At 58.3% G+C, this 20333-nt stretch overlaps 2 protein-coding genes across 3 annotated transcripts; one reads left to right on the top strand and one right to left on the bottom strand.

Moving 5' to 3' along the window:
• The first annotated feature begins 45 nt into the window (after positions 1–45).
• Positions 46–3255, top strand: FAM187A (family with sequence similarity 187 member A). Its single transcript, XM_036450716.2, has one exon. It carries the CDS (start codon positions 1043–1045, stop codon positions 2285–2287), a length of 1245 nt encoding a protein of 414 aa, XP_036306609.1. The 5' UTR covers positions 46–1042; the 3' UTR covers positions 2288–3255.
• Positions 3065–12207, bottom strand: LOC118726255 (glial fibrillary acidic protein). 2 transcript variants are annotated; one of them, XM_036450715.2, is made up of 10 exons: positions 11713–12207; positions 10796–10856; positions 10515–10610; positions 9696–9857; positions 8177–8302; positions 7712–7932; positions 6978–7021; positions 6561–6680; positions 5266–5351; positions 3065–4611 (listed from the first exon to the last, which is right to left on the bottom strand). In XM_036450715.2, exons 1-10 carry the CDS (start codon positions 12171–12173, stop codon positions 4570–4572), a joined length of 1419 nt encoding a protein of 472 aa, XP_036306608.1. In that variant the 5' UTR covers positions 12174–12207; the 3' UTR covers positions 3065–4569. The 2 variants fall into 2 exon arrangements, with proteins under 2 accessions (XP_036306608.1, XP_036306607.1); XM_036450714.2 differs by lacking the exon at positions 6561–6680 and having other exon boundaries at positions 11713–12206.
• Positions 12208–20333: the final 8126 nt, after the last annotated feature.

Genomic DNA, 20333 nt, shown 5'->3' with positions numbered 1-20333 from the left:
CCCCAGTAGGGGGTGTGCAAGAGGCAGCTGATCGATGTTTCTAACTCTCTATCCCTCTCTCTTCCTCTTGGTAAAAAATCAATAAAATATATTTCAAAAAAAGAAAGAAAGAAAAGAATCCCACATCAAATTCCCTTCTCAACTTGAAATCTTCAGAGCGAAAGCTAGAATCTAATCTTCCCCTCTTCTCCAGCCCCTCTGTGGCCTCATAGTCTGAACTGTGTAGATCCGCAGGATGGACAAGGGCCCAGAAAGTTAAAAGAGCTTTGCTTCCCACACTCAGAGTCTCTCACGGCTGTGGCCCACAACCCCGAAAGATGGCGTGTGCCCCACCAAACGCTGGCTACACCAGTAAGGCTTCCACCCTAAAGGGGAAAAGGGAAAATCACCAATCTTCCATAATAAACCCATACTGATCTCCATAGCTTTTAACAAGAATATTTGTAACATAAACCCAATGAATGGACATTTAATCAGCAAATGGTCAAATGCTGCCTCATTTGAGATGTATTTTTCCCCAGGGGCTGAAATCCCTGCAGGTTGAGTCTGGGAAGGCCCCAAGCCATCACGTTAGGTCTGGCCAACCTCCCAGGCTTCTTCCGGGGGCCAGATGGGAAGGCGGCGGGTTCCTCCAACTCCTGGGTTAACCAAAGGGAAGACCTTTCCTCCAGGCATCGGGGCAAGCCTGGGGCAGGGAGGAGAGGTTTCCCTGACCAGCTCCTCGCCTTGCTTCTCGTTCCAGGTTCTCCTGGCCCATTCTTGGGCGGGTGCCAGTGTTCTAGAAAGGGGAGAGAGGGCCGGGTTCTAGAATGGCTTTTCCTGGAGATCACATTGGGAGGGCATCTTGTCACGAGAGAGGGGCCTCCTGGGCACCGGCTGGGAATAAATTGCCTTGCCCGTGGCCGCTTCCCCTGCAGACTACTGCTGCTTTTCCTGGCTGCCCCCTCCTTCCCTGCAGTAGTGAATTCTGGCAGCCTCAGAGGCCTTTGGTGCCTTGGTTTCCCCCCTCTGACTACCCATCCTCCCCACCCCCCGTTCAGGCATGAACCTGTCCCACATCATTGTGCTCCTGTGGGCCTGGGGGAGGCTCTGGGCCTTTGAAATCGTGGAGAAGGAGAACATCTTTCAGAGGACCCCCTGCCCTGCCTTCCTGATGTTCGATAACGCGGCCTACCTGGCCGACATGAGCTTCGAGCTGCCCTGCCACTGCAAGCCCGAGGAGGTGCCCGCCGTGGTCTGGTACTACCAGGAGCGCCTGGGCGGCGGCCGCACCAGGGTGCTGACGGACTTTGACGGGCAGGTGCTGACGGCCGCGTCCCACGTGCGGGTGGGCAGCGACCTGCTGGTGCGCTTCAGCATCCGCATGTTCAGCCTGCTGGTGTTCCGGGCCCAGCCCGAGGACTCGGGCCTGTACTTCTGCGGCAGCCGCAGCGGGGACTACTTCTACGCCTACGACGTGGACATCCAGAGCAGCGAGGGCATGGTGGCCACCTTCAGGGACCTGGGCCAGGAGCCCTTCGCGGACGAGTACCGGGGGAGCCTGCACGTCTTCACCACCTTCTGGGAGTGGACCCCCTGTGACCGCTGCGGGGTCCGCGGGGAGCAGTGGCGCATTGGCCTGTGCTACCTGCAGAGCCCGGACCTCTCCCCACGCTACCGCAAGACGATGCCGGACGTGGTGTCCTGTGGCTCCCGGGCCGTGCCACGGAAGCTCCAGGCCCAGGCCAGGGACCACGCCCCCGAGCTGCTGGTGCGGAGCTGCAGGGTGCCCTGCAGGAACACCACGAAGATCCGGGGGAAGCTGATGGCCATTCTGAACTACGTGTCCAAGGTGGGCAAACGGCCCTGGCTGCCCGAGGTGCCCATCCAGTACCACCAGCAGAGGCTGAGTCATGGACTCATCATCTCCTGCCCTGGGGCCCGGCCGGAGCAGGCGGTGGCCTGGGACAAGGACCGCCAGCACCTGTACCGCACGCAGTACCTGAAGGGCACCAACCGGTCCATGAGGGTGTTCATCGACCACGGCAACCATCTCCACATCCGCTTCACCCAGCTGGACGACAGGGGCATCTACTACTGCTGGCGGCAGGGCGAGCGGGTGGCCGGCTTCCGGCTGGGCGTGGCCCCCTGGGGGCGCTACAAGGTCTCGTTCTCCGACCCCGAGGTCCGCTCGGCCCTGGAGCTCACCCTGGTCGGGTTCCTGCTCCTCACTGCGGTCTTCGTCGCCGTCCACCTCTGGCGCGGCTGCTGTTACGTGTTCCGCTGTTGTCCCAGCTTCTCCCGCTAGGTTCTCCCTCCGCCCTCTCTGAAGACCCGTGGGGCTCCCATGTGTTTGTTAAATGATTCCAGGTGCTTCTGGGATGTGGGCCAGGGAGGGCGAACAAGTGTGTTAGTCACATCCTGCTCCCCGTTTTCGTGGGCGCTTCTGGGACCTGACCTGGGGCGGGGAGACGCCTGGGGCGGGTGGGACATGGGGACGGAGGCTCTGATGGAAGTGGCCGAGGTGCACGTGTCTTCTCACTCCATCAGGTCAGAGGAGGAGGGAGGGAACCTCGTAGTTATTAAATGGCCTATTCAGTATTGAACGGTGTTGGAGGTGCTTTCTTTTCTTGCCTTTGAGGACTTGCCAAGTGGGTGCTGGTTAAATCGGGGGTGTCACGGAGAAGAAGGAAGAAAAGAGTGGGGAAACCACGTATAGGTCCTCTCTGCCTTCCTCCCAGCCTCGTCCTGGGACCGGCTGGTAGGGAGGTAAAGACCAGGACAGGGGAAATGGGTGAGGAAAATGGAGGACTCTCCTGAGAGATTGCACCCACGCTGGAGACTGGGGGTGAGAAGAGGGGCTGGGAGCACAGGCAGGGGGAGGAGGAGGGAGTGGGGGGAGACGCTGCTAAGGCAGAGCAGGGTTGGAGGAGGGATTTGTCATGTGGTGGCTGCCATGGGGGGATGTTGAGCTCTGGAGATTGAGCTTTTTGTTGAGTTCACAAGGAGCAAGTTGGGTCTTGTGCAAGGTTCCTTGCTGCTCCCTTCCCCGGCCCCAGCTTCTGAACAGATCAGAGTCCACTCAGAGGGAGGCCACAGCAGTTGGCTTTATTTAGCTCAGTAGCTAAAGGCATGCGTGGGTGGCAGGAGGGAGTCAGAGAAAGGGCACCGAGCCTTGGAAAGAGAGTCCCATCTCTCCCGCCCATTAGCCTTAGAGGAAGAGGGGGACCCTGGAGTGGGTCCTCTCAGCCCCATTTCTGGGCGCACACAATCCCATGCTCCCCAGTCCTCCCGTGGAAAGCAGAGCAGACGCTCTGGGTGGAAGTGTGTGTCCCCTCTCCAGGCTGTAGCAACCCAAACCAGGGTCTTCACTCTGCTCGTGCCTCCGTTTCCTGAATTACAAAATACAGTGCTGCCTAGAATACTGGGTACATTTTGCATTTGAGTCAGAGGGGACCGTAGGGCCCTTAGTTGAGGGAAAAGCATCAGGTCACTGAGGCGCAGACAGGCAGGCGGAGTGCGTTGGCCTCACCCAGCTGTGTTTGCTGGGTTGGGAGGCAGCGGCAGGGGCCCAGAGGCTTCGGGTGGACGGGGATTATGCAGCAAGAAAGGACCCGGACAAAGTGTGCCCCGCCCTGTGGACCACAGCCCCCTTTTCTCTTATTTCAGCATCTTCCAGAGGATGCATTACTTCCTTAATCCCCACCACCCAGAGGCCAAGTTAGCTGGTCATCCACAACCCCAACTCTGGTGTCCAGCATCCTCCTCCCACCTCCTCCATCTCTACCGGCCTCCCTCCCCCGGATTATATGGGGGAAGTCCTCCCGGGCTTGACCTCTATGAACTGACACCCAGGGGCCAAGCAGCCCCCTCGACTCCTTCCCGGCACCACTGCCCTCTCTACGTAACCTAAGACCCCCTCGTGCTGAGAATCAGGCTCCCACCTGCCCACACGGCAGCTCAGTGAGGCTGAGACACTAGAATCAACACTGAGTCCTCCTTCTCTCTGGAACCCGGGCAGGCCAGGCCTCCTGTCTGCTGAGGACGCCAGGTGGCAGGATACCCCGCCTGCTATCCGGCTGGCCAGGGTCAGTCTAGATTAAGAATGAGCTGCTGGCCAGGGCTGCCTTGCCTGGGAGGACTTCCCCTTCCTGTCTCAGAGTCTCCATCTTCCTCCGGCAGCCCCGGGGAAACTCCAAGGCCCACTTCCCAGATGGCCCGGAGACTTCCAGCGCTGACAACGGTTGCCATGACAACAGGGATTGGGCTCCCGAGAGTGATTTATTGGGTCTCGAGGCCCTCCCCAACCTCCCTCGTCCCTTCCAATTCTAACCCGAGCTTCTGGCCATGCCCCTCCAGGCTGCCCCTTTGGGGTGAGTGCCCTTTTAGACGGAGATGCTGGGAGTGGGGTGGGTGCTGTCTGGCGGGCCTACTGCTGATGGAGCCTAGAGCAAAAGCCGGCAGAGAGACGTAGTGGGGGGGTGGGAGCCCAGGTCTGGGGAAATCAGCTGTCAGAGGAGGGGCAGCTATCCTGTTTACTGCTGCAGCCCCCTCCCGATGTGGGACAGGGGCCTCCAGAAGGTTCCCGCCTCACATCACGTCCTTGTGCTCCTGCTTGGACTCCTTAATGACCTGCAAGGGACAGAGAAGGGGCACAGGGCCACCGTTAGGCGCTCACACAGACCTGGGCCCACCCCCGCCAGGCCATGTGACCTTGGGCTGGTCCCCAGACTCCCTGGGTCTTTCCTTCCTAGGGTAGGAGCCGGAACTCCCTCAGCAGCAGGCAGAGGGTGAGGTCACCCCTGAACATCATTTAGCGCCATGCCGCCAGGCACCCGGTGAGCTGATGGTGTGAAATTAACTAGTGCTGCTGCTGGCGTGCCGGGGAATGCCAAATCCCCCTTTCCCATTCCTGTGCAAGGTTCCTTTAACTGAGCTGGAAATGGAAAGTTGGCGGTGAAAACGGCTAACTTCTTTAATTTCCTTTCTCTCCGCCCCAGGCCTGGCGCTGGGGCACCTGAGTTAGGGTGAGGACGGGAGAAAGCCCAAGTCAGGACCCATCCAGTGGTCTAGGCGCCCGGGCTCCCCTTAGAGCGGCCAGCGGAGGGGGCGGGGAGTTTAACGACATCCAGGTTCCTTTCCCTCTTCCAGAGCCTCCCTGAAGAGCCCGTGTGGGTTATCGAGAACCTTCTGTGTTCTCGTTCGGCTTCATCCTAGAGCCTGGCCTCAGGAATCCCTGGGGCAGCCAGAGCAGAGGGGCCAGAATCTCAGGGCTGCTGTCCTCACCTCTCCATCCCGCATCTCCACCGTCTTCACCACGATGTTCCTCTTGAGATGGCCCTCGGACACGGACTTGGTGTCCAGGCTGGTTTCTGTGGTGTGAGGAGAGGAGGCCTGTGGGCGCTAGCCATCCTCTGCCACCCCGGCTCCCTGCCACAGCCAGAGCACGAGGGCGGGCCCAGGCTCTTCCAAAGGGGCTGGCGACCCCCAAGTGCCCTCTGTGCCGGACGAGTCCTGGCTACTCTGCCCGCTGCCCTGCTGGCTCTCCTGGCCTGGCTGCGTTCCAGTCCCTCTGTAGGCCGTTGCCCGGGACCTGGCTCTCTGACCACCCAGCACTGTGTCGAGGAAGGAGCACGTGGGCTTTGAAATCAGGCAGGCCAGAGCCCGAGGCCCAGCTCAGCCACACGGCTGTGGGCAAGTTACTTCACCTCTCCCAGCCCCCGTTTCCTGACCTGTAAAATAGGGGCATGGTGCCTGCTTCTCTAGGTGGGAGCGAGAAGTCGATTCGCTGAAACAACGAATGTTAAGTGATTGGCTCAGTACATGGGGTCCCTTTTCCCCTTTCCTACTTCTCTCTGCCTCTTCTAGGGGCCCTAATGGCCCTTTACTGTCTGGGACTCAGCAGTATCACCTCTAGGTGGTCCCTCCTGACACCCCCCCCCCCCCCCCCCCGTTAACTTTTCTGATGCTGAACCAAGTCCTGGGACACACATATCTACTTCCTAAATGTCTGGCCCGGAAGAAGACTCCTTTCCCCCTGCCCCCCACCCCCACCCCCGTAGCTGAGAATCACGAGGCCCACATACAAGTAAGAAGTGACTGAGCTTTTCCCCTCAGAGAGAAACATGGAACACTGATACTTAAAATTAAGAGCAGGGGATGCGAAACTTCATTCACTACAAGGGCAGCGGTCCAGGGGGAAATAATCCTCTTGGGCTGAATCAGCGCTGAGCTGAGCCTCGGAGCCTCGGGGACAGACAGTCAAGCAGAGAGCTTGCCCCTGGGCGCAGAGAGGCCCGAGGGGCCCTCTCCGATGGGTAAGGAGGGAGGCAGGGGCTGGCCTGTGCTCAGAGGCCCCAGAGCAGCTCGTCTGAGCACCTGAGGACACATCGCCCCGAACACCAGCCGGGCTGCCGGCGTAACCTCCATTTGCCCTGTGCCGGGCTGAGCCGGGCACTGAGGCTGCTGGGCAGATGGGGAACCCGGGAGGAGGGAGCCCAAGAGGACGGCGAGCATGAGCTTGGGGGGCTCCCTTTCTGCCACGCGGAGGAAAGCGCCGTGTCTGAGAGGCAGGAGCTAACCGAGAGCCGGCGGGGCCCCGTCTACAGGCGGGGGAGCCTGGATTGGGATAACTTGTACTGTGAGGCTTTTGAGGTGTCTTGTGACCGTGTGACCTTCCCCTCCTCTGGTGCCTTTGCCCCCTGCAGTGACAGGCAGTTGGGAGAACAAAAACATGAAACGCTCAGGTGGGCAGAGGATCTGCAAGGGTGGAGGGGTCTGCAGACAGGACAGAGGTCGAGACCCTCACCCAATTCTGTAGGAAGCGGGGTGCAGGGGTGAAAGCGGGGCCCAGGGCAGAGCAGGACGGGAGTGGCTGCAAGCCCCGCCCGAAACGCCCTGGGCTGGTGTGTTCTGGTCCACGGTGAATCACGAAAGCCCTCAAGGGTCCCCCCCCCCCCCCTTTACCCAGGTTCTCAGCCCCAGGCCCCTCTACTGACCTCGGATCTGCAGGTTGGAGAAGGTCTGCACCGGGATGGTGATGCTGAAAGACAGCGGAGGGAGCACAGTGACCGGGCCGTCCCAGGCCAGGCCCCGCCTCAGGCTTAGGACAGCCTCAGGGAGCGCCTTTCCCAATTTCCCTCAGCGGCCAGCGCGCCCCGGAGCTCCCATAGTCTGCCAGGGGCGTGGGTGTGATCTGTGCACATCTCCATCCCATGGAGGATGCGGACGTGGAGGATGGCAGAGGGGAGGGCAAAGGCAGTTCTGAGGAGGCACAAAAGACAGGTCAGGGGAGCTGAAACCGGTTTGGCTCTGTGGATAGTGTCGGCCTGCGGACTGAAGGGTCCCGGGTTTGATCCCGGTCAGGGGCATGCGCCTTGGTATGTGCCTTGGTTGCGGGCATGTCCCCAGCGGGGGGTGTGCAGGAGGCAGCTGATTGATGTTTCTCTCTCATCGATGTTCTAGCTTTCTATCCCTCTCTCTTCCTCTCTGTAAAAACTCAATAAAATATATTAGGGGGAAAAAAAGGCCAGAGGAAAAGAAGTCCAATTATTGTTGGGGGAGCGGGCGGGTGAGCCTTTTAGTTCAGTCCTTGCCCTGGGACCTAATCATCACCGGTTGAATTGAACCCATTCACTCACTCACTCACTCATCAAACTTTTACTGAATGCCTCCTGTGTGTCATGGGTGCCCCTCTCGGGGCCCTGGCGGAGGAGGGGGCTGGCAGCCTCACCGATTCTCCTCGCCCTCCAGCAGCTTCCTGTAGGTGGCGATCTCCATGTCCAGGGCCAGCTTGATGTTGAGCAGATCCTGGTACTCCTGCAGGTGGCGGGCCATCTCGTCCTTGAGGCTCTGCCCCTCCTCCTCCAGCCGGGCCAGGGCCTCCTGGTAACTCGCCACCTCCCGCGCCTGCCGCTCCTCCTGCTCCCGCATCTGCCGCTCCAGGGACTGGTTCTGGGGGGTGGAAGCCGGCCGGTCCCTCGAGGCACTGAGGCACCGGCTCGTCCTCGGATGGGACCAACTGGGGAGGCATTGGAGGCCCCCTTCCCGCCTTCACTTTGGCCCCGCTCCCAGTCCCTGTCCCACCCTTGGTCCCTCTCCTCCAGCATCCCTGGGGCTGGCACCGTCCCCTCCTCCCGTTCGCTCGCCAGCCCCAGTCGCTGCCCCCGTCCACCGGCCCCCGGCTCTGCTCGCTCACCGTGCCCCGCAGGGACTCCAGGTCGCAGGTCAGAGCCTGCAGCTGGTGCCGGTAGTCGTTGGCCTCCTGCTTGGCCCGGCGGAGCAGCTCGGCGTTGCGGGCAGCGGCGTCTGTCAGGTCCGCAAACTAGACGGGGAAGAGGGCCTTATGCAGCCGCCTGTGGGGAGCTGTGTGGGCCTGAGGGAAGGCAGAGGTCTCTGGGAAATCGGGGAGGTGGGCAGGACCCCAGGGTTGTGGTGCAGGTCACTCCAAGACACCGGGTGGGATTATTCCCCAGAGACTGTGAATCTTGGGTAGCAGATACAGAAGCCACTGCTGCGTCCTCAGCACCCAGCACTATGCCGGGTCAGGGAATGAACGAATGGATGGACAGAGTTGTCACAGAACCCAGAATCTCCTGCACTGGCACCTCCATCTATGGGCCTAAACCCTGTTTCCCCCACCTGGACAGTCCTGGGTTCTAATAGCCCGCCCGCCCCCCGCTGGCAGCGAAGTCCTCAGGGCTCCACCAGGCCGCAGTCTGCTCAGAACCATTGTTGGCTTCTGCCACTCACTCTCCTCAGCTCGGGTGTCCTGGGCCAGCACCTCCGGCCCCACCTCTCTGTGCCTTTCTGCCTCCAGCCTCCGCACATGCTCTGTCCTGCACTCGGAACACCCCTCCCCTCTTCTCTTCATGGCCTGCCCGCCCGTCCTGCTTAGGCCAGTTGCCCTCCTTCTATGACACCCTCCCTGGTCCCCGCCTTGTATGTGGACGCTGCCCTGCAGTGTTGTCGATGGACACCTTACTTGGGTGCCCATCCCATCTTCCTGGTCAGGATGTCTCTGCAGCCTGGGCAGTGCCTGGCGTGCAGCACATGCTCATAATCCAAGGCACAGATGGCAGAGGCATCAAGAATGCAGGCTCCTTGCCGAAACCGGTTTGGCTCAGTGGATAGAGCGTCAGCCTGCAGACTGAAAGGTCCCAGGTTCGATTCTGGTCAAGGGCATGAACCTTGGTGGTGGGTACATTCCCAGTAGGGGGTGTGCAAGAGGCAGCTGATCGATGATTCTCTTTCATTGATGTTTCTAACTCTCTATCCCTCTCTCTTCCTCTCTGTAAAAAGTCAATAAAATATATTTTTTTAAAAAGAAAAAAAGAATGCAGGCTCCCAAGTGAGCTGGCTTGGTTTGGAAAGCTAGCTCTATCGCTTAGAAGCTGTGTGACTTTGGGCGAATTAGTTAACCTTTCTGGACTCCAGCTTTCTCATCTATCAAAGCACAGTACCTACTTCATAGTAAGATAATCTACGCAAAGCACAGGGCCGGACACACGACAGTGTTGTCAAATAGTAATAGTAATAGTGGCCATAAGTTCTTATTAGAGTATTGTCTCTGGGCAAGTCACCTCCCTTGCCTGGTGAATGTCAGTCACCCAGAGAGGATCCTCTCCCAGCTTCCTCCACCCTCCTTTCCCTGAGTGTCTTGTGTGGAGCCAGGAGGACTGCCTGGAGGAGGCAGACTGGCCCGCAATCAGGGTTACCTTGGACCGGTACCACTCCTCTGCCTCATGCATGTTGCTGGACGCCACTGCCTCGTACTGGGTGCGGATCTCTCTCAGGGCCGCGGTGAGGTCTGGCTTGGCCACATCCAGCTCCACGTGGACCTGCTGCCGGGCCAGCTGCCCCTGGAGCTCCCGCACTTCCTGGCCGGGCGAGAGAAGGGAGAGCAGGGCTCAGAGCCCAGGCCACAATCGGGGTTTCCCGACTGACTGCCTGCCTGTCGGACATCGATGCTGGCTAAGGGAAATGGGACAGCCCTAGTCGGAGGGACGTGCATGGCTCAGGCTAGAGGAGGCGGGGGTACGGAGGAGATTTGGGGCCTCATGGTGTCCTCCCCCAAGGCCTGGATAGGCAGGAGCACGGAAAGTGTACCCGTGTCATTATGAGAGAGTCTGCGTTCCTGTGCGTGTGTGCCCTTGGGTTCCCAGGTTCCACGGGGTCATGAGCTGAGGTCAGAGCTAATTGGGATCTGTTTCCTTATGAATGGTTCTCGGTCAAATGGAGACAGATGGCAGGATGAATGGAGTCAGAGAGACTGTATGGTTTTTAGCAAGTCCTTTAATGTTTTTGGTCTGTGAAAAGGAGATTATACGGAAAGGTCCCCTCCCACAGGGCTGTAGTGAAGAGAAAGAGGTCACAGAGCTTTTGTAATGCTCAATGAGTGGAGTGTGTCTCTGTGTGCATTTACCAGGGGCTGTTGATGCTCTCATGTCTGCTTCTATTTCTGTCTTCCTCGATTTCTCTTTTTGTTTTTAATCCTCCCCTTCCCCCCCAGTTCCAATCTTTGTGTTGGGCTTTACCTCTTCATGGATCTTCCTCAAGAACTGGATTTCCTCCTCCAGAGACTCAATCTTCCTCTCCAGATCCAGCCGGGCCAGGGTGGCTTCATCTGCCTCCTGGAGCAGGGAGGAGGCAGAGGGTCACTCTGACCCCAGACTCTTCCCCCCATTCCCTGGCCTTGTCTGTCCCCCGCTTCGGGGGCTGGGAGAGCAGCACATTGCTCAAGAGGGCTGGCGGGGGCCCGTGTTTGGGGGCTGTCACCAACCCTTCCCCCCTCCTGCACCCACCCTTCACCCCTGACCTGTCGATAGGCGGCCAGGTTGTTCTCTGCCTCCAGCCTCAGGTTGGTTTCATCCTGGAGCCTGGGGTGGGGGGACACAGTCCTGGCTCCATGCTCTTCTGAGGACTCTTGGGCCCCTTTCCCAATCCAGAGGGCACCCCCAACCCAGGACTAGGGGAGGGGCCGAAGGAGAGCCTTGGCCAGGAAGGTGAGCAGAAGGGGGCCTTTGCTCTAACTCATTACTAAGGTGCCTGTCAGGGTTGCTGCACCTGCTCCTGCTCACATAGGAACTTCCACCAACACACACTCACTGCTGCTGGCACGCACGCGTGCACGCACACACACACACACACGCACACACGCACACACATCCTCCTGCCCTTGAGGGTACTCATGCATGCCCAGCTGGCTGAGCAAAGCACCAAGCCCCTGGGGTGCCCCCTGGCTTTTGGAAATGGGTGTTAATAAAATCTCTGCTGCACAGCTGTGCAAGGTGAAGCCTTGGCTAGGATCCTAAGCTGATGACAGACAAAGTCCCCTGTGTTCCGAAGCTGGGCTTTCCTCCTCTTTTCCCCATTTCTCCCCCCCCCCCCCAGCCCGATCCTCCTTGGGCACCCCAGCCTTCCCTTCCCTCTGTGAACCCGGGCTCAGAATAGGTGTGCTCCCCTCCCACAGGGCCCCAGCGTGAATGAAGCACACACACCCTGCCTGCTGGGACCCCTCACTGCTCTAGCACAGACTCCCTAGGGGAGGTGCTGAGAGTATCCTCTTTCCTGGCAGAAGGTCTTGGGGAATCAAATCCCCGAGGCCCTGAGCCTCCTCCCAGTCCCTGCCATCCTTTGGGGAGCAGGGACAGCCCTCCCTTCCCAGAGATGTGGAAAGCAGGGAGCAGGGAGTCCTCCCGGCTCAGGAGGCCCCTCCCCCGGGGCCCTCCTCACTTCTGCCGCAGGGTGCCCAGGTCCTGGGCCAGGTTGTCCCTCTCCGCCTCTAGCCGGGCGCTGTTGGCGGTGAGGTGATCGAGCCGCAGGCGCAGCTCCCGCAGCTCGGCCTGGTAGACGTCGGCCAGCTTGGTGGGCTCCTTGGCCCTCAGCTGGTTCAGCTCCGCGGCCAGCGCCTTGTTCTGCTGCTCCAGGAAGCGCACCTTCTCGATGTAGCTGGCGAAGCGGTCATTGAGCTCCATCATCTCCGCCCGCTCGCTGGCCCGTGTCTCCTTGAAGCCGGTGTTGAGGGCCCCGGCCAAGGAGAAGTCCACCCGGGCCGGGAGTGGGGGTGGCATGCGAGCCAGGGAGAAGTGGGTGCTGGGACCCCAGCGGCGGCTGGGAGCCGGGCCCCCCACCACCATCTCGGAGGAGGAAGCAAAGGAGCGGCGGGCAGCCGAGGTGACCCGTCTCCTCTCCATCCTGGCCTGGCTCTGCCGGCTCCCGGGATGCGAGGAGGGCTTTATAAGGAAGGGGCTGTCTTGACTCAGCCCAGATTGTCCCTGGAAACACCCCCTGGCATAGCCTGAGGAGGTGGGGCTGGGTTGCAGTCCAGCCATGGGGAGACTTCTTCTCACCCCACTGAGGTCACTGTGCCCAGAGGCAGGCCTCCTGGGTGTGCCAGCCCCAGCCTGGCCATAGTCAGAGGTACTGGTGGGCAGTGTCTGGGGCCAGAGGCTGGGGCTGAGGCCCAATCACTGGACAAGCAGACCCTCTCTCTAGGAAGATGGGTTAAGAAAAGGTTGGACCAGGTGACCTTTGACCTGCCTCTAACTCTTAGGCCCCATAACCCAGGCCTTCCCTCACTCAGCACTGCTCCTTCAGTGCCTGATGAGTGCTGCGAATGTGACAAAGAACAAGCCTGCTCCATACCCTTAAGGAACAGCCAATGTTACAGTTTCTTCTTTAAAAAAAAAAAAAAAAAAAAAAAAAAAAAAAAAAAATTATTGATTTTTTACAGAGAGGAAGGGAGAGGGAGAGAGTTAGAAACATCGATGAGAGAGAAACATCAATCAGCGGCCTCCTGCACACCTCCTACTGGGGATGTGCCCACAACCAAGGAACATGCCCTTGACCGGAACCGAACCTGGGACCCGCAGGCTGACGCTTTATCCACTGAACCAAACCGGCTAGGGCTGTTGCAGTTTCTTGCCCAGCCAATTCCCAACTGATAGCTGGAGTCCGTTCCTCTGAATTCAGGCATCCCGCACGCCTGCTTTCTTCCCATTCCCTGGAGTTCCGGGCTGGGACTGAAATTGATCCCCGGCCTTTTGTCTGGGGTGGCGATTGCCAACCGGTGGTCTGCAGACTGCTGGTGGTCCGTGAGGTCCGAAAGGTGGGTGACAGCTGGCCTGGAGGGTCAACTGAGGCCTCTTTCTAGCAGTAGGGGATGATGAAAGGAACTTGGGGGTCCTGACAGGGCAAGAGGGGGCAGGCACTGCACTCTCTGGCCCTTTCCCAGCCTCAGTCTCACAGGGCTCACCTTTCTGCGCGCAGCTTCCCGGCACCCCCTCCTGGAGCCCAGGCCTTGACAGCTCCACAAAGCAGTTATGAATGAGCTGGCTGTCCCAACTCCCATCTTTGTTCCTGTAATACCCTGTTTCCCTGGCCACCCCTCACCTCCCTCACACTGGAGATTCATCTCCTTCGAGTTCCCACACATCAGGTGGAGAGGACGGGGGAAGGCCTCCAGGAATAGGTGGGTTTGGGAACCCAGGAGCCAGTGCTTCCAAACTGGGAACCTGGACCCGGGCCCTGTTGCCCCTTGAGACTTCAAATCTATCTACGCCTTTTACTCTGGTCCAGCGGGGTCAGCACCCCACCCGGGACCCCCACCCATCTGTGTCCTTGGACTTCTGGGAAGTGGGCAGCCTTCCCACCCCCGCTCCGCCTGCTGCCCCTGCCGGGGCCTCTGAGCCCTTCTCCTGGGCACTTGCTGAATGGAGCCTTGTTCGCGGCCGCCAGGGAGGGCGCCGCACGCATGGGGAGGGCAGCCCGCAGGGGGCTGTGCTGCTTTTATCCCGGGATGTTAGGCTGTGAGGCAGGGCGCCGCCCACACCCCCTGCTCAAAGGATTTCTCAGAAAGCAACTGATGGGGCTGGCGTGGAGCTGGAAGCGGGCTCTGTGCCCACCCCAGACCATTGTGACTGTGCCAAGGTGAGTCATTCAGTGGGCACGAGGGGGAAGGCCCCGGGGGTGGCCAACCCCGCGCTGCCAGGTCTCCAGCTCTGCAGACAGGGCCTGGCTGCTCGCCCCCTCCCCAGCTCTCAGAGGCAGCTCAGGCCCCTGCGCTGGGACTCACAGGGGGAACCCCGGCAGGCAGCCCATAACGTGCCCGCATGGAAAGCGTCTTCCCCAGCATCCTGCGTGTGAGTCCCAGCACAGGGAGAGGAGGGAAGAGGCCCCAAGTCTTAGCCGCATCTGACCCCAGGGCTTGAGCCGTTTCTTGGCGAGGGAATCCTGAAGGGGGTGCTAGTAGTGACTTTTGATCTTGTCATGGGTGGAGGGGCTGGGGAGAGACATTATTTGTATTGCACATTCAATGTAGAAAAATCAGAAAACACAGATACTCAGAATAAAAAAAAAATGAATTAGCCATAATTTTGCCACCTGGAGATAAATACTACCAGACTCCCCCCCCCCCCCCCCCAAACACACACATATAAATTCATGTTTTCACAAGGGGGCTCATGTTGTACAACTTATTTTGTAATTTGCTTTTTGCACTCAGTGTGCTAGGGACATTTCCCCATATAAATAAATATGTATCTAGCCTGGCCGTGGTGCTCAGTGGTTGAGCACCTATGGACTTAGGTCACGGTCTGGTTCCCAGTTGGAGCACATGCCCAGGTTTCAGGCTCAATTCCCAGTGGGAGGCGTGCAGGAGGCAGCGGGTCAACGATTCTCTCTCGTCATTGATGTTTCTCTCTTTCCCTCCCCCTTCCTCTCTCTGAAGTCAATGAAAACATATTAAAAAGTATAAATAAAAATAGTATTTATCCACATCTGTGGAGCACGGCTACAGCGTTTGGACAGGTTCAAGCCTCAGACTAATGGAGAGGGCACGGTCTTCTGGGCAAAGCCACGTGCAAGTCCCAGCACAATTGGATTGGCCCTCCCAGCACAGTGATAGCCAAAGGCTATGGCTGTGAGCTTGACCTTATGGTCTGAACCTGTGGTCCCACGTGGCTGAGTGAGATGGGCTGTGGGAGGTGCAGCAAGTAAACAAAGCTTGATCAGGTGCATGTATTTGAGTAGATTCAAAACCCGGGAGAACGTTGTAAACATCTTGACCACGCTCTTACTTTACCTCGTGGAATCGGCTATAAAATAAAGACTCGGTTTGCAGGCTGTGGTATTGTCTCTCCATCAGGGCAGCGTCCCTCCCTAGCTTAATTCTCTTGTCCATCTTCTCTATCCTTCACCGCCCCCTCTCAGGTTCACCCATGACTGTGCTGGCTCGGCACATGCATCATCATTCTAAGAGCTGTATGGTTTTCTTCTATATGAATTAATTTAACTAAATCCTATTAGATAGTTGTGTTCTCCCACTCCCTCTCTGCACACATACACACACACACACACACACACACACACACACACACACAATGATGCACATCTGCCCCAGGCAGACACAGCTCCCAGCCTCCACTGCTATTTGCATTCTCCTGGACTGGCTCAGGTCCCATCTACATGGTGTTTCCTCTCCTGCTTCACCAGCCTGAGGGCCTCAACATCTAAAGCCTCAGGCCAATCCCTAGACCAGTGGTCAGCAAATTGTGGCTCTCAAGCCACATGCGGCTCTTTGGCCCCTTGAGTGTGGCTCTTCCACAAAACACCACGTGTGGGCGTGCACACACAGTGAGATTGGAACTTCGTGGCCCATGCCCAGAAGTCGGTTTTCGGCTCTCAAAAAGAAATTTCAATCATTGTCCTGTTGCTATTTGGCTCTGTTGACAAACGAGTTTGCCCACCACTGCCCTGGACCAACTTTTTCACTGGACAGCGGACAGCTGTGGACCACGGGGAGAGGATGCCGAATACCCCTCCACAGGGCCTTCAGCTGAGTCATGTCCCACTTCAAGTTGAAGTAGGTATAAGATGACCTTCTACGCCCTGCACCCCCACCCCTGTGTCATAAATCTGTCAAGATGCCCGTCTGCCCACAGGCCCCACGTGTCTCTCAGGACAGGCCAACGACTACGCCTGGCCTCAACCCATGCACAAGGTGCGCAGTGTTTTCCAGATTTGCCAACCTCTAATTCAAGTGGCTGTTCTGCCACTAGACTGCCGCCCACTGGTTCTGGTTGAGCCCCTGCCGCTCTCCCGGTGCCCGCCCAGCACGGTGGGCAGCAAGTGTAGGTGGGATGGAGAGAATGAGTCTCTCTGGCTGACCACTCAGTGTGTCCATTCCCTGACCGTCTCTGAGGAAGGGAACCGGGCCCTGGTGGCCACTAGATGGCAGTGCTCAGCTTACCAGGTCTGGAGGCAGCGAAAGGGGGGACTCACCCAGAGGCATCACCCCCTTTATTTTCCAGAGCTGCCTCTGACTGCTGCGGCAATGCCCTCTACGGAAAGAGCAAGGCTGTGGCTACTCAATAGCTGTATGATCTTGGCTGACTTAAGGTCCCGTCTCTGAGTCTCCATTTCCATTATCTGTAAAATGGGGACTAGCCATACTTACTTCGAAGGCAGTGAGGGTAAAAGCAGTGAAAGCCGGATGCAGCAGGTGCTTGATAAACCATAGCTCCCATTTAATAACACCTACTAGGTGATTTACAGATCTACACGTGAGCACGTTTGTGATGGGGTGGGCGCGGATTGGAAGCTGGGTCCTCGGGGAGAGGGGCTGCCATGTCCTGTTGACTTCACGGTGGGTGGAGCAGGGGCCGTGTGTTCCCACCTCCCACACTGGGCAGCCAGTTGGCAATGTGGACAGGACGCAGGGGGCGGCAACAGCAGCCGGTGAGGACAGGGTGGGAGTCAGGTCTGTTCGCCCCTCGCCCAGCACCGTTCGCCCCTGGCTTTGGGTTTCCCGGGGGACACGTGTAAGCTCCCTCCAACTGCCCAGGAGGAGCTCAGCGTGGAGGCTGTCTCCCAGTCTTCCTGGCCTCCCTGACTCCTCCTCTCTTGCCCTTCTCCAGCCCTAGACTAGAGGCCAACTCCATTGAGTTTGAGAAGCTGTTGGATGGGGCTGGCTCTTCTGCACCTCAGCTCGCTTCCCGAGGAGAAGGGCCACGCCTTCCCTCATGGATGGGGGCTTCCGAATGCTGGGACCTGAGCCAGACTGAGATCACCCTAAGGATGAGGTCTGTTTCCCCTTTCAGACTAAGGTACCCATAGGACAGGAGCCGACCTCTCCCCATGGGTGGAGCTCCCTGACAGAAGGACCCGTGGTTCACTGTCAGCGGGAGGCCCCTTGAGGGCAGAGGTTATCTCCTTCCAGTTGGAGGATGGCTGCCCCAGGCCAGGGTAGGTTCCTTTGCCATCCACAGCCTGTGCCCAGCCAGCCTCTGCTGGTTAGAAGCACCAACTCCTGTGGCTGCAGAAGGAGTCCTGGATGCACCCCCCCCCCCTCTCCTTCCCTTTCCCCTTCCCTGCCGCCTCTCAGCACGTCGTCGTCATGTGAAGCATCATCAATTCACTCACCTGCACAGACCCAGGGGCCAGGCTGCTTCATTGGGGTTAATAAGATCGAGCTCTTTCTTTCCCCTTCCTCCCCCCTCCCAGCCAGGGCTCACTCCAGCCTCCCCCATCCCTCACCTCTCACCCCGAGACCCACTTTTTAATTGCTTTCTCCCCGATCTGCTCTGCTCCTCGCTCCCCTCCATCTCCCTGCCTGACTGCATCCCTCTGGGAGGGTGAGAGGCGGGGACCAGATGTGTCCCCGGCTGGAGAGGGCTGGCAGGCAGTCTGTTATTTCCAACCCAGTGGTCCTCCAAATGGACAGGATGAGCCAGGGGCCAGCGGTGGGAGGGCTGCGGAGAGTGGAGGGGAGCCCTTTGGTGGCTGGAAAAGCCAGTTTGCAGGATCCTCGGGGTGACTCTGGTCCCTTCTACTCCCAAAACCTCCCCCTCAGTCCTCCTGGGTCCTCCTCCACAGAAGAACCGTGGAGGAAGGGAAGATGGCCATGAACTAGGATGGACCTGGGAACCGGGATCCCTCCAAGCTTAGCCAAGGGCCAGAAGGACATTCCTAGGGGAACCTGGGGGCATAGAAGCGGAAGTCTGTGGGGGCCAAGCAGATGGCTGCGGTGGGCAGGCCTAGAGGGGAAAGCCCAGTCCTCTCCCTTTGACAGTCTCTACACCGGTGCAGGGCTGGCTTACTCTCAGGGACAGGAGCCAGTGCTATCCTGACGTCCTGAATGAAGGGACCATGTCTTGTTCTCTGTATGAAGCTCCTGGCACCGAGTGGGGTTCTCTGAACTGGGCAGGTGTTTGCGCCCCAGAGTGGGGTCCAGACCTGAGCTGCAGGGCCTGAGGTGGGTGAGAAGGGCCTGGGAAGAGAGTACTTCCAAACTCCCAGGAGTGGAATGAGGGGCTCTGCCCAGGCCAGCGAGGCGGAAGAGGCAGGGAGAGGGACCTTAGCGCAGGCTGGGCCCTCGGTGGAGAGCCATCGAATGCCGTGCTTCGCGGGTGACTCTCTTTATGTAAAAACAATCCAATCTTAGACTCCAGTCCCGCCCACGGAGGTCAGTGGGGAGCTGGCTGTCAGCTCACTGCTGCCCTCGGCACCAGCCGGCTCCCAGTAAACGGGGACCAGCCAGGCTGCCTTCTGGGGAGCAGGCACTCTCAGCCCGACCTCCTGTGATCGAGGGCAGGAGCCACATATGCTTAACTCCATCGGCAGAGTCTTTGTACGTTTAATGGGTCACCCGAGAGCACATTTTGCACCGCGGAGCCACGCATGTTTGCTGAGCGAATAGCCGTCTGCAGGACATCCTTGCCTAGTGACCTCTTCCACAAGCATGAGCTGCCCCCGGCCCAAGTGAATCCTGCCTCGTGCAGTGGACTCCGCTGGCCCCCGTGCCAGCCGCCCACCTTGCCCTGTGCCTCTGCCTCTGCCCTTGCAGGGCTGGAGGTGGTGGTGACCAAATGAGATAATATATGTGAGGGCCCCAGGAAACGGGAAGTTATTCCATTTGAATCCGACCAGCGCTCAGCAAGGCCTCCTAAGGTCACAGCGCCATGCCGGGCTGCTGGGGGCTACCGATGTGAAGCTGTGACTGCTTCTGTGGGAATCACGGTACGCAGTGGGGGAAAACTCATTAAGACTAATTGGAGAGGAGAAACCTCAGGCATGCAGGAAAAAACGGGTGCCTGTTCACTTCTAAAGGGAAGCAGCTTGGTGCCAGGCGAAGGAGCAGACCTTGAGTCCTGACATGCCACTTGGTGCCCAATTTTGGGCATGCTTTTTTTCTTTTTAAAATATATTTTTATTGATTTCAGAAAGGGACAGGGAGAGAGGTTTACAAATATCAACGATGAGCCCTAGCCGACTTGGCTCAGTGGCTAGAGAATCAGCCTGTGGACTGAAGGGTCACAGGTTTGATTCTAGTCAAGGGCACATGCCTGGGTTGTGGGCTCGATCCCCAAGTGTGTGTGTGTATAGGAGGCAGCCAATCAATCATTCTCTCTCATTATGGATGTTTCTATCTCTCCCTTCCTCTCTGAAATCAATATATATATTTTAAAAATCAGTGATGAAAATCACCGATCAGCTGCCTCCTGCATGCTCTCTACTGGGGATTGAGCCTGCATCCTGGGCATATGTCTTGACTGGGAATCTAACCATGTCCTCCTGGTTCACAGGTTGACGCTCAACCACGGAGCCGCGACAGTCAGGCTGAGCGTGTTTTGTTGGACTTTTTGAGTCGGTCTCATTAGGACTCCTAGGATCTCCAAGCTGTGTGAAGACGCCTGCAGCTGGCAGGAACTTGGGGCTCGGCTCTGTGCCCTCTCCACTCCTCCAAAAAGGAGTCACACCTGAGTTGGGAGAAGCTCAGCCGAGTGAAGGCTGCTCTCCCCAAGCAGCCGGGACCCCTTTGACGTTAGTGGCATTATTTACACGCCACAAGCAACGTGTTAAATGCCGTTAACGTGCTTGTTTTCAGAAGTGGGTTAAACACAGACTCCTGTAACGCTGTTTACACTGAGTTCATTCAGACAGCCATGTCTTCCCCGAGAGACAGAGGGAACTGGTGAACTGTCACAAGTGAGTCAAGAGGAAAGCGCCCGCGGGGATGGAGTGGGGCGTTTGGGAGACAGTGGGAGGGAGGCTGCCCTGGGTTCAGGCCTGTTGGGACTTGGCTTGGAGCCTCACCTTAGCTTAGAGACCTGGGGACCACTAAGATGCTCTCCCTGACCGTCCTGGTGACCCTCACCCACCCTATAGAGCAGACTGGCCTGTCTGGTGTAACTGTCTTCACCCTCTCAGGAGCAGACCTGAGGCTGCAGGAGGCAGAGGGGAAAGTTTTCTAAATTCAGATTCGTGAGGTCTGAGAGTGCGAAGGTGAGAAAGGGAAGGCGTGTTGCCGTTCTACCCGAGTACAGAGAGAAACGTACCTCCAAGATAGAGATGGT

The sequence above is a fragment of the Pipistrellus kuhlii genome, unplaced genomic scaffold, assembly GCF_014108245.1.
Source record: "Pipistrellus kuhlii isolate mPipKuh1 unplaced genomic scaffold, mPipKuh1.p scaffold_m20_p_22, whole genome shotgun sequence".
Lineage (NCBI taxonomy): Eukaryota > Metazoa > Chordata > Mammalia > Chiroptera > Vespertilionidae > Pipistrellus > Pipistrellus kuhlii.
Note: the sequence above shows the minus strand (reverse complement) of the source record. Positions and strands in the feature narration are given on the sequence as shown.

Coding starts and splice junctions, on each gene's coding strand:
- FAM187A (XM_036450716.2), top strand. CDS start 1,043: ATGAACCTGTCCCACATCATTGTGCTCCTGTGGGCCTGGGGGAGGCTC.
- LOC118726255 (XM_036450715.2), bottom strand. CDS start 12,173: ATGGAGAGGAGACGGGTCACCTCGGCTGCCCGCCGCTCCTTTGCTTCC. Junction 10,857..11,712: donor CTGGGCACCCTGCGGCAGAA/GTGAGGAGGGCC, acceptor CCCCCACCCCAG/GCTCCAGGATGAAACCAACC. Junction 5,352..6,560: donor CGGGGCCCCGCCGGCTCTCG/GTTAGCTCCTGC, acceptor CTCACACCACAG/AAACCAGCCTGGACACCAAG.